At 35.7% G+C, this 13,165-nt stretch overlaps 1 protein-coding gene across 5 annotated transcripts in view; it reads left to right on the top strand.

Moving 5' to 3' along the window:
- The window catches only part of LOC142349674 (uncharacterized), a 110,271-nt gene that overhangs the window by 70,831 nt on the left and 26,275 nt on the right, over positions 1 to 13,165 (top strand). For 3 of the 5 annotated variants that reach the window (XR_012760843.1, XR_012760842.1, XR_012760841.1), the window contains exons 8-9: positions 1,628 to 1,755; positions 8,691 to 8,905. Coding sequence is in view for 1 of the 5 variants with exons in the window: in XM_075401398.1 (XP_075257513.1) it covers positions 1,628 to 1,755; positions 8,691 to 8,771 (209 nt within the window). In the remaining 4 variants the exon portion in view is untranslated. Of the gene's footprint in view, positions 1 to 1,627; positions 1,756 to 8,690; positions 8,985 to 13,165 lie in introns of those variants that run through there. The other 2 variants (XR_012760840.1, XM_075401398.1) reach the window with 2 other exon arrangements.

Raw genomic sequence — 13,165 nt, 5'->3', positions numbered from 1 at the left:
CATCTTTTTTCCAAAAGCGCTTCGTTCTCATTCTTTCTCCGCATCTGATAAAAACTTCGCATCTGCATGATTATTGCCACTTAGATTAAGCCTCGCTATCTTGTGTTAAGCCGACTAGAAGACTCAATTCCCTTAAATTGTTGGCTGTTGTTTTTAAATGCGTTTTGGATCAATTCGTTTACGTCATTGGTCATAACTGTATGCTGCTTAAGTTTTTCTACCAATTGAAGATAAATTGAAACTGAAAAAGAGTCAAAAGTGGTGTCAGATTTTCTCTACCATTTCACATAATGGACGTAGGTCGATTGTTTTTGTGCGCAATAACTTTTGCTATGTATACTTTTTTATCGTGACCAGAAACCGGATTTCAGAGTTCTTATGAACAAAATGCTCCTCGTGGATTTCTTGGTTTTCGCTATCACTGAACTCGACCGATTCAATATGTCTGCATCTCTTCTGCTGTTTGAGTTGGCTCAGAACTAAGTGTGTTGTTCAGGTTAATTGTTCAAATTTGACTGAGTGTTCGTACACTTAACTCAATACCTGTCTATCGTAAAACGCGCATTGGGAATGATTTGAGAAAATTTTTTTCACAGGCAAACCTCCCCAGAAAACCTGGGGGGATAGCCACCACAGGAGGTTTACTGTGGGGGGATCGGATTGAAGTGGCTCCTGACAAAAGTCCATGGCAACCGCCGCACCCAATTCCGGGTAAAAATATTAGAATAGGAACTATCGCACCATAGAACTGATATCAGGATCTTCGTCTAGCCCCAATAGCCACAAATAGATTCCACTTGCACTCCACAAATCAAAAAGGACACAAAAATAGGTCGGGGCAAAAGTACTTCTATGGATTGTATAATATTACTAGTGATCCTAGTAATTCTTCCCTAATATTCTGTTTTAGAAAAAATCTGCTTGTTTTATTAATTGGTTAGACATTTGTTTGTAGATTTTCGATTGCTCGGAAACGAGGTTTGTAGCAATTATATTAGTCCCGTGGTCTCTTTTATGTGATTTTTCGCTTGACCAATTTTTCGTCTTGCTCTTTTGACTTTTCATCCTCAAAACGGGATAAACAAGTGACGCTGGAGAACAATAAGTTCTCTTAGCGCCTCATGCCTTACTGGTCTCCAAGAATGTGCGATTCAACAAAACTGTTTTAAGGAGACAATTTTATGTGTGAAGGGTGATTCTTGTAAGATTGACCCCCCCCCCCCCCAACACACACACATCGCCCCCCCCCCCTAATGTTAACATCCCTAAGCCCCAGCTGGTAACTGTCAGAGCCAACCGCTCGCCGGTCAATTGAGAGCAATTCGTCCGAAGTTAGTCATTGATGTTCATTTCTTGTCCTTGAGGTTTGGTATCATGTGTGCGGTATGCATGCATTTAACTGAGCTGGAACTTCTCAGTCACTTTTGGCCTGTTTTTTTATTAACTTAAATTGGTTTCATAAACTACTCTTAAACAAAATGTCTTGTTTATTTACACTCCCCATGCAAATGGTATTTTTTGTACCTGATTGTGAAATTCGTGAAATTTTTGAAAAAAGGAACTGTTTATCAAATGTATTATTAGGGTAACTTTGATTGACTGAAGAGCTGCTATCGTTGATGTTTAGGATGTATCTCCGTGGTGACAGGCGCTGAAATGATGCCTCACTTGATCAACCAACACAACCAGCAATCAGCTTGTCACTCTTGCTTCCAGTGCTTCACTTCCAATCATCAGTTGGAAAGACATCTGCAGGTAGCGAACAGCTTTCTCGTCAAATAAGACAAGAAATGAGGCTCTTGCTTATTATGGCGCTGTTAATTTAAATGAATATAAAACATCAATGCAAACTGTTACGCATTAACTTTTAAAGCGTTTCTTGCGGGTCTGGAGCGTTACTATTCGGCGTAATTAACAAGTATAATCGTCATTTTACAAGGACTTAAAATAGTTGTGCCATAGTACAATTTTAGCGGATACAATCACAGTACAATTAGCTTGTAATAGTCTTTATTTGAGCGGCTCAAATGCGTATTTTATCCACTAGTTGCCTTGTATTTATATAGCTTTTCACTGCTGTAACTAAGCTCTTCAATGTCTTCGTAAATTGGAAACGATCGAAGATTTTCCAGTTATATCTTTCAATCTATTAGTCCGTTTCAATGAAGAAATAATTATTTAAAGGAAGAATAAGATGTTTTACTAGAGTTCAAGAAAATTTCGAGACTAGTTTTTAACTGATTCCCAGGTTGGTTCTCCGGTTGGTTCCCAGGTTGGTTCTGCTTTCTATAATTCCGCTGACTTGTACCTCGAGCAGTATTGGCCCTTCGTAAATATTTACTGATTAATAGCCGCACAGCGATAGCTGAGGCTATTATTGGCCTTCTCTTGGTTTTTTTTTTATTTCGTCGTCATGATTTTTGTTACGACCATATGACGTCACAGCCATTTTTTGTTCATTCGTTCATGCAATTTCAACTGAATTGCATGGGTGACGTCATTTTTCGCTCTTAGTGGAGCGAGTTTTTTTGTTCATGCGCGTGATTAAATTTTTGGTCACACTTGACTTACCTCACTCTCAAAAATGACTTCCTCTCTTTGAAATTGACTTTTATTTACTTTAATTCAAAGAGATAAGGTCAAATGGGTGTGTATCACTCTAAATGAAGGTTATTTGAGATCAGCTAATAGAGGCAGCAATAACTTATACAGATTTTTAATCAAAATATAAGAGATCAGCCTTCAATGAAAAGACGAATTTTTTTGGTCTGTCTTTTTTACTGTTTTTTTTAGACTGCCGATCTACGATTCTATTGCGGCTATTTTCTGGCAATCTGCCAGCTATGTTCTTCAGGTTGGGTAATTTCCGGCGTTTGTACGTTTCTTAATGTTGTTTAAGTACATATGCCTTTCCGTATTAGCACCTACATTATCAGCATTATTACTTCACCAAGAACAGGACTTCTCTTTACAGTAATTATCAATTAAACGAATTCATCCTCATGGAACTTAAAAAGGTAAATAATAAGACTTTTGGGTACGTAATATGTGTATCAGTTATCTGTCATTCTGCGGTTGTATTCATTAAACTTTTTAGGCGTTACAGTCCTAGATGGAAATGCAGACCAGATATGGCTTGAGAACTATTTATTAATGAATCAATTTATAGTAATTAATTAAGGAGATTTAGAGCTGTATAAAAGAAAAAAAATCATGTAACTATGAATCACGAATTACGGGCGTGACATTAACCTATTTGAACTGTAGTGTTACTGGTGGTGCATTTTAATAGCGACTTTTGATCGGGCGCTGGTGCTGTTTTTGCGAGTCTTATTGCCCTGCCTGTTTTTTTTTAAATCGAAAAATTGTTGGGATTGCAATGGTGGGCAGTCTTTTTTAAGGATCTGTTCATACCCTTTTCGACTTTTTGATGTCAACGAGATGTCAAATTAGAGTGGTGGTTTAACGAAAAAGCTATCAAGTTTGAAGCGTGAATTTTTTCAAATTGCTTGTAAAGTGGAGTTAGAAAGAGGCATTTGAGCGAATTTCCGGCTAATTGATGTCTGAGCAAATAAAGAAGTTAAACTAATTGTGTTCTAATTGTGCCTAGTTGACATTGTTTGAATCCATCAATTAGCAGCTAATGCTCTTTATGACTTGAGACTATTTTTGGTCATAGAATATTAGTCAATTCTGGGTTTTGTCCGTATTTGGTGTAATTTTTATCGCTTAATCACATTAGGGACATTACATGAGGTATAAGTGGAATTAACACAAAATATTAGGCTTCACAGCTATTGCTTTTTACGACTTCGACACTATTAAATTGCGAATAGCATTAGTGAATTCTGGAGTTGGTCGGTTTTGTTTGTCTAAGTTGTGTTTTCAAGTGGTGCTGAGGATATTATTCTCAAGAACTACCAAATTTTTATGTTGACCGTTTTTGCTGCTGTTTAAACATCATTTTTGCCTATATTTGTCTCTTATATAATCAAAAAGTTGTCGGAAAGTTGCTTAGCTGTAAAGCTGTAAGATGTTGTTACGTTTGTGCTACAGTTAACAGATAAGATTGTATTGATGTCTTTAATAATAGCCGCGTCAGCAATTCCAGGCGGCTATTATTGCGCTCCTAGTTTTTTACAATTCAAAGAATTTGAATTGTAATGGTGCGCTGTGTTTTTTTTTAAGATGTGTTCACACATTTTTCAATGACTTTGATCTTTCAAAACGGGATAAACAGGTAAAGCCCAACGGGCATTAAGTTTCATTAGAGGCCCAAAATGGGCTTTAGTAGTCCTTCAAGTGCGTATAGTGGTGCAGCTGCTGGGATGGTCTTAATTTAAGGTTAAAAGGTCATTTTTAAGAGTTTTTCGGCTCAAAATGGTGCAATTTTTTAATGTTTTTTGTGATTTTTTTGAGATTTTTGTTTGATTAGTCTTAGGTTGAAGTTTTTAAAAGCTGATGAAAGACTTTTGCGAGACAAAATTGTTTGTCATGACCATTTTATGAGCTATATGTCGTGGTACTACAAACACAAACACACAAAATGATCCTAAATTTTGCCATTTTTTCAGGTTTTTTGAAAATTTTTGTCATTTTTTGAGTTTTTTAGCCCTAGGTGTAACAAAACCTCCATTGCACAGTTTCTAGTGGTAATGGAACGGTTTTCAATTTTTTGACATCATGAATATTAGCATTTTTCTGAGAAATGTTGCAAATTTTTCATGTTTTTTGACATATTTATTGTCATCATTCAAGTTGTTTGAATCCCAGGGGCACGAAAACCTCATTAGGAGTTGGATAATAAGTTACTGCAAAATTTTTAGTTGCCATGGAATAGGTTTCAACTTCTGAATATCACTAATTTTAGCAACTTTTTGGAACAAATTTGCATTTTTTTCAGGTTTTTGAAAGTTTTCATCATTTTTTTTCAGTTTTTCCAGTATCAGGGACCAGACAATCTCCTTTGAGGTTTGTTAATAGGGCAGTGCATAGTTTCTAGTAACAATTCAATGCTTTTTAACTTTTTAATGTCTCGAATTTTAGCATTTTTTTGCTGAGATCTGCAATTTTTTAATGTTTCCTAAAGTTTTTGTCAGTTTTTGATATTCGTTCATTCTTAAGTGCAAGAAAACCTATTCCACGTTCTGATAAAAAGTTACTGCATGGGTTTTAGTTTCAATGGATTTTTCAACAATTTAGTCTTTCGACTTTTAGAAATTTTTTGATGGAATTTGCGATTTTTTTAAAACATTTGTGTTTTTTTTTTATTTTTTCTTGCCTCAGTAGCCAGGTAACCGCATCCAGGGTTTGACAGTATGTTATTAAATAGTTGCTAGGGGGCAATTGAATGGCTTTCAACATTTTAATAGAACGAATTGCTATTTTTTGAAGTTTGAAATTTTTTCTAAAAGTTATTGCCTATCGATCTATGAGCCAGTGAGTTTTTTAAAGCTTGGAATTGGGTTACTGGATAGCCTCTAGAGACACAGAAATGATTCTGAAGATATCTATATCAAGATTTTTAGCAACATTTCCTTATAATTTTCAATTGATTTCTTTTTTTCTTAAATTTTTGAGTCATTTTCGAGTTAATCGATCTTCAAGGGCCAATGAATATTTTTCAGGTCTTGCAGATATAATACTGGACCGATTTCGGAAACAAAAATTGGTTTTGAACAAACTTTTGTAATATGTGTTTTTAAAGGGAAAAATTTTTGCCTTAGGTGTAAAAGCTTTAGCAATGAGTTTTAGCAATGAGTTAGTTTTTGTTTAGTTTTGATCCTTCTAGTTTCTCAATTCTTTGATGATTTGTGTTCTGGCTGGCATTGTTCAATTGTTCTATTAAATGTGAGAAAGCTCCATTAGGGCTTTTTCCTTGTAGAGCAAATGTGTCTCATAAAAATGACAGTCCGAATCTAACCAAAAAGTTTAGTGGTCTATTAAAAAGCTGGTGGTCAATTCATGGTAGGCCACAAAAATCTATCGCGGCTATTTTCCGGCAATCTGCCGGCTATGTTTTTGAAACAAATGGACAATTTAGCAGCGATTTTTGCTTTTTTTCTTTGCAGAATTTCTCAATTTCCTGGTCATTGTTGTATTTTATTGCTCACGTTGTCCTGTAAACGTCTTTTGAGGTTGATGCTGAGTTCTTGTGTCCTTCTTGATTTCACCATTCTGATTCTGAAGATTTTAACACCAATAATCATAAGCGAATCTGTAGTATTGTATTGATGATTTTGTTTCCTTGACATTATTTGATTGTTCTGCATGTCTGCATGTCTCATATGAAACTTTATGAAACTATGTTCATTTTTGATTTCAATGTAGAATTGGTCTGTTGATAAGATTGATTAATTTGGTAGTTTCCCGTCAGTTTAAGGATTGTACGTCAGCGCTAGTACTGCCATGTTTTTTACTTCGTTGAACAGAATATGAGATCTTTTCCCTTTGTGCCCCCAGTATGTTATGCACCCCCAGTTACACTGCACATGACATTACATATTAAACCATAATGCAAGAATTTGGCAAGTGCGTCTGGGGGTGCAAATAATATGCATCGTCTAAGCCCCGGGGAACAAACAGCAAAAAAGAGAAAAACATTGCTAATTCCTTTGAGTATGAACTATATAATACAGAACATAGTTTAAAGGCAATGTAGTGTTAAGAAGTATAAATGAAACAAACGTCACATATGTGAAAGTTTAAAATTGTATTAAATTTACAATGTGCTAAAATATCGACAAATTAAGAGAGATGAATTATAATTGAGAAAAATTTTAAAAAATGCTAATTCTACAATTAACATTTTCGAGAAAAGAGAAAATTTTAAAAAATGCTAATCCTCCAATTAACATTTCATAGAAGACTGAATGACGCCCTAAAACTAAATCAAATTAAGATTGCACTTGAAAGATTTGAGATTAGAATTCAATTCAGAAACCGTTGGGTCTTTTAGAAACTCATTCCAGAAATGATTTTTTATTGTAGTTTTGAGAGCCCGCTTTTTAGGGATATTCCGCCTCAAGGTGAGAGGCAAATCGTTATACCAGTCAATTGCTTTTTTGAAAAACAGTTTTGCATTATATTTGTTTTTTGGTTTGCTCCAAATGACAGCTTGTTTGTACGGCCATTCATTTTAGCACTTAGGGTGGCTAACTTGAGTTCATCGAAAGCTGGTAGATCTGCTTTTAGAAGCTTTGTAAAATATATAATAACCCGATATTTTGAGGTAGTCTACTGGTAAGATTTTGTGTTTGATCTTGAGATCAGTGGTCCTGTCAAATTTGGTTCTATTGAAACATGCCTTTAATTCCAAGTTCAGTTGTTTATTTAGAGTAACTCTGATTTTAAGACCTGATTAAACTGATTTTTTAAGATCTGAGAACAGAACAATTGGGTAATGCAGATGACTTAAAACAAGAGCGTTTAGTAAAGCAGATCTAGTTTTTTCTGGAAATATTTTTTTGATGGAGTAAATGACCTTTATGCCAACAGCCATTTTTCTTAGTACATTTGTTATTTTTTCATCGAAAGAAAGATTACAGTCAATATGAACTCCCAAGTATTTCACAACTTTTATCTCGAGAACTGTACATCCGTTAACTACTATTTCTTCGATTTTGTTCCTTTTAGGTTTGCTTTCATTTACAATTAACTCATTTTTCCTGAAAAGAGTGAGTTGAGCAATACTTTTTTCAAGATGTAACTTTGATTCAGAAATTGTTTTTCCACTGCAAAAGATAAAAGTATCATCAGCGTACTGGATTATTTTAGAATTCACATCAGTATCATCTTTCATCATTTACATATATGTTGAAAAGCAGTGGGCCTAGCACAGTACCTTGTGGTACTCCACGATTAAGTGCTATCCAATTTGATTCATACTTCGAGAATTTGACTTTTTGCACACGGTTTTCTAGATAAGATTTTAGAATTGTATTTGCTTGTTCACTAAAACCTAAAAGTTTAGTTTTGTGCAAAGAGTAGGATGTGATATCGAATCAAAAGCTTTTGATAGGTCTAAAAAAGCTCCTGTGATGATGTTTTTTTTATCGATATCATATCTGATTTTTTTCAGTGCAATATAAAAGAGCATCTGTAGTTGACACTTTTTTTCTGTATCCCAACTGTGTTGTTGCAAGCAACTTATTCTTCTCTAAATAAGCTAATATTTGATCTCGAAACAGTATGTCCAACTACAAAATGAAATCAAATAAGTTCGCGCTTTAAAATTGTTTGTACAACAATAAATTTTCTGTTCCCTCAATCCCAATCGGTGTTATCGGAATCAATGGTGGCTTTTTGCTGGCAATCTGAAAATCAGTGAGAAATCTAAAACACTTGGAAACAGTAAAAGACTGCAGTTAATAGTAGTTATTAGTATAATAATTGTCAATATCAACGAAAAGTTGCAGACAACGCTCATTTACTACGGGCTAGAGCCTTGAGGTTCATTTCGACTTATGTTCTTTGGGACTCACCTATAGTTCTTCCGCTCAAATTCATTTTTGGTTGATTGAATTTGTCCCTACACAAGTACCGCGTAGTAGATAAACGTTGCAAACAAAAAACCACCCACCCCATCCTCCAGTTCCAGTCACGTTCCTTTAACCACTTAAAACATCGAAAAATATCTGAAAGATTAATTTTAAGACATTACGAATAAATTATTGGGTAGTTTGCTTCAGGATGTCCATCAAGAGGCAATAAGGAGGCCCAGGGTAGTCAACGGAGTTAAGCAGAGAGGAACTAATGCCAAAAGACAATAGCGACAGTGGGCGATTGTTGGTGTCTTTGGCCTTCGCACAATCAACTGGGATGCGTTATTTTATTCCTCAGTCACAAGACATTCCATACTTATAACATTTATCATTTTTATCTGTTTTAACGGATTTCATCAAACGTTTTTAAAAGGATCAACTATGGCTGGTGAAGTTGAACACACCGGGTCGAGTAGAAATTCTGATATTGATCTTACATTTTCGTATCATTATACGCCACGTCGTTAAAAAACTGACGATTGGTCGAGAGAATTCTCGATCTGATTTCTAGCAGTGGTTACTATCGCCCAAAATAACCAGCAAATAATATTAGTCTGCGAGGTAGATGGAAGACAACGTAGGTTCCGTGTGGCTTTTTAATTGCTCTCAAACGAAGTTTGTAGCAATTATATTAGTCCTGTCGGTCTTTTTTTATGCGATTTTTCGCTTGACCGATTTTTCGTCTGACGCTTTTGACTTTTCGTCCTCAAAAACGGGATAAACATTAAGTGCTCTTAGAGCCTTACAGCTCTGTTTCAGCTCAAAGTGTTTAGGAGACTTATACTTATACTTATGGTGTGAAGGGCGATTCTTAGAGGTTGAAGACACCCCCACTGTTGACCCCCCCCCCCTATTGCCCCCCCTCCCACCGCGCTGCTGCCCCCCCCCCACCCCAGTGTTGCCCCAACCCCCATTTGCCCCGGTGCACCCCCCCCCCCCTCTCCGTGGCTAGCTACTGACGAACAACCGCTTGCTAAAAACGCAAATTTATTTTTTGCAATTTTTCTCAAGCTTTTTGAAAATTGCAATTTTTACCATTTTTTGATTTTTATCAGCCCTAAGTGTCAACGAACCTCCTCTAGGATTCGATATTAGGTTTTTGCATTGTTTCTAGTGGTAATGGAATGGTTTCAACATTTTAACATCACGAATTTTAGCAATTTTTTGACAAACGTTCAATTTTTTCAAATTTTTTGACTTTTTCTTTATTCAGGTCTTTTCAGACCCAGGGGCCAGCAAACATCCTAAGGGGGATGATAATAAGTTACTGAAAAACTTTTAATGGCCTTGGAATAGTTTTTCAACTTTTTCATGTCACAAACTTTAGCAATTTTTTTTTAATAAAACTTGCTTTTTTCAAGTTTTTTTTGAATTTTTTTAGTTTTTTAGATTTCCTGAGCCTCAAGAGCCAAGGAACCTCCTCTAGGGTTTGAAAATACGTTACTGAATATTTTTTAGATTAAATGGAAAGTCTTGCAAGATTTTAACATCACGAATTTCAGCATATTTTTGATATTTTTAGCCATTTTTCTCCAATTTTTGACATTTATGCTCATTATTCAAATTTTCTGAAACCTCGAAGGTCAGAAAGCCTCCGTTAGGGTTTGATAATAAGTTACTGGAAATTTTTTTCTGTTCATGGATCAATTTTCATCTTTTTGATATCACAAGTTACAGCAATTTATTTTTATAAAACTTGCAATTTTTTTAAGTTTTTTTTAAAAATTTTTTGTCATTTCTTAGGTTTCTCTAGCCTCAAGGGCCGCGGAAATTCTTGTAGGGTTTGATAATATATTACTGCATAGTTTAGAGATGTAATGGAATGTTCTTCAAGATTTTAAAATCATGAGTTTAAGCAATTTTTTAAAATATTTGCAATTTTTCATGTTTTTTTTTATTTTTTTCAGGCAACAGAGGCCCTCGAACCTCCTCCAAGGTTTGATAATAAGCTGCTGCATAGTTTCTACAGTTAACGGAATGGTAATCATTTTTTACTCCAGTTTTAGTAATTTTTGGATAAAATGAACAATTTTTTCAAATTTTGTGGAAAATTTTTATCGTGTTTGAAGTATATGGATCTTTATGAGCCTGTAAAACAATTTGTGGTTTGAAACAGGGATACCGGATAGTCTCTTGAGACAATGAATTGGTTCTTAAGATATTAATGTCTTGCGTAATGTCATCATCTTCTTTGCGTAATGTCATCATCTCTGATCCCTATTATCAATGAGTTTTTTATAACTGATCCTATTATCATAACTGATCTAACAAACACTTTTTAGGAAACCATTGTTAATTGCTCTTAAAGGCAATTTGTAGCAAATTTATCAACCCTGTTTGTCTTTTATGCAATTTTTCGCTCGGCCGATTTTTCGTCCGACCCATTTGACTTTCGTCTTCAGAAACGGGATAAAGATGTAGTGCCCTGAGGTCACTAAACCGTGGCTAGCTGTTGACAAATCCAACCGCTCGCCCGTCGTTTGAGAGCAAATTGCCCGACGTTAGTCGGTTATGTTTACACTTGTTCGAATATTTCTACCCCTAATTTCAACAGCTTCAAAACCAAATAACAAAAATAATAATGAATTCAACCAAACATGGTTAAAACCAGTTTGGTAGTCCCCAGATTAGGGGAGAAAACAAGTTTCAGTAATTAAAATTTCTCGAAAATTTTCCATCCTGAAGGGTAACTTTTATATTTGAATCTTTTCACTGTAAAGGCGTTCAAAACGCTCAATCGATAACTTTCAATTCATATAGTTAATTATTAAAGCCAACTGTATTCAATAACGTATTAAGGCAAAAAGCATCGTTTACTTACAGGTAGATCTAGCTTGATCTTTTTTAGCAGGTAATTGTCTGAGCCGATTTCCGGCTCAGATTGGTAACCGATACGTTTTTGAAACATAAAAATATTAAGCCTAAAAAGAGCGCAATCGATTTAGTATATTAGTAGGCTCAACGAAAATTATGTTAAACGAACTTTTTCTGAGCTCTTTACGTATAAAAGAACGGATATAAGGCTTATATGGTTAAGAAATTAGTAATCCTTTCTCGCTGGATAGATTGAATAGATTTCTTGCTTTGTTTAAATAGCGCTTTAAATAGATTGTTCATTTACGCGGTAACATCCTCCAGCCCGGAAGAAAATGTTGGGAGGATTGGTACAAGCCTAACGAGTGGGTGGACGAGCGATCCAGACGACGTGCGTACGACGGCGGAGCGGGCGACGCTGTCGGAGCCGTAACGGAGTTCTTCAATCCGAGCAGTTGGATAGTAACCCCTAGGGTGGGTTGCTTTCGCCAACGATCCAAACTAAATCACCTACATTGAGGTGCTGCTCAGCGGGCGTCTGCCACTTAGATCTACGGTTCAGCGCAGGTACATACTCCTTAAGCCAACGTGTCCAAATTGCATTGGCGTAGGACTGTGCACGGCGTACCGCTTACGATGATCGAACTCGTCGAAGCCAACGATAGACGGAATTCTGGTTGCTTGGTTACCGAGTAGAAAATGGTTAGGTGTTATTGCGCCTAGTTCGGACGGTTCGGCGCTTATGGGCGTTAAGGGACGTGAGTTAGTGCGTAGACGCAAAATTTAGTGTTCAACACCTCATCTGTGAGGCGACGCGTACCGAGGATAGTGTACAGTACTCTCTCAGAAAGCCTCCGTTAGGGTTTGATAATAAGTTACTGGAAATTTTTTTCTGTTCATGGATCAATTTTCATCTTTTTGATATCACAAGTTACAGCAATTTATTTTTATAAAACTTGCAATTTTTTTAAAATTTTTTTGTCATTTCTTAGGTTTCTCTAGCCTCAAGGGCCGCGGAAATTCCTGTAGGGTTTGATAATATATTACTGCATAGTTTAGAGATGTAATGGAATGTTCTTCAAGATTTTAAAATCATGAGTTTAAGCAATTTTTTAAAATATTTGCAATTTTTCATGTTTTTATTTTTTTCAGGCAACAGAGGCCCTCGAACCTCCTCCAAGGTTTGATAATAAGCTGCTGCATAGTTTCTACAGTTAACGGAATGGTAATCATTTTTTTACTCCAGTTTTAGTAATTTTTGGATAAAATGAACAATTTTTTCAAATTTTGTGGAAAATTTTTATCGTGTTTGAAGTATATGGATCTTTATGAGCCTGTAAAACAATTTGTGGTTTGAAACAGGGATACCGGATAGTCTCTTGAGACAATGAATTGGTTCTTAAGATATTAATGTCTTGCGTAATGTCATCATCTTCTTTGCGTAATGTCATCATCTCTGATCCCTATTATCAATGAGTTTTTTATAACTGATCCTATTATCATAACTGATCTAACAAACACTTTTTAGGAAACCATTGTTAATTGCTCTTAAAGGCAATTTGTAGCAAATTTATCAACCCTGTTTGTCTTTTAAGCAATTTTTCGCTCGGCCGATTTTTCGTCCGACCCATTTGACTTTCGTCTTCAGAAACGGGATAAAGATGTAGTGCCCTGAGGTCACTAAACCGTGGCTAGCTGTTGACAAAGCCAACCGCTCGCCCGTCGTTTGAGAGCAAATTGCCCGACGTTAGTCGGTTATGTTCAGACTTGTTCGAATATTTCTACCCCTAATTTCAACAGCATCAAAA

This window comes from Convolutriloba macropyga, chromosome 11, assembly GCF_964194025.1.
Source record: "Convolutriloba macropyga chromosome 11, txConMacr16.3, whole genome shotgun sequence".
Lineage (NCBI taxonomy): Eukaryota > Metazoa > Xenacoelomorpha > Acoela > Convolutidae > Convolutriloba > Convolutriloba macropyga.
The sequence above is the reverse complement of the archived record's forward strand: the minus strand, read 5'-3'. Positions and strand labels throughout refer to the sequence as shown.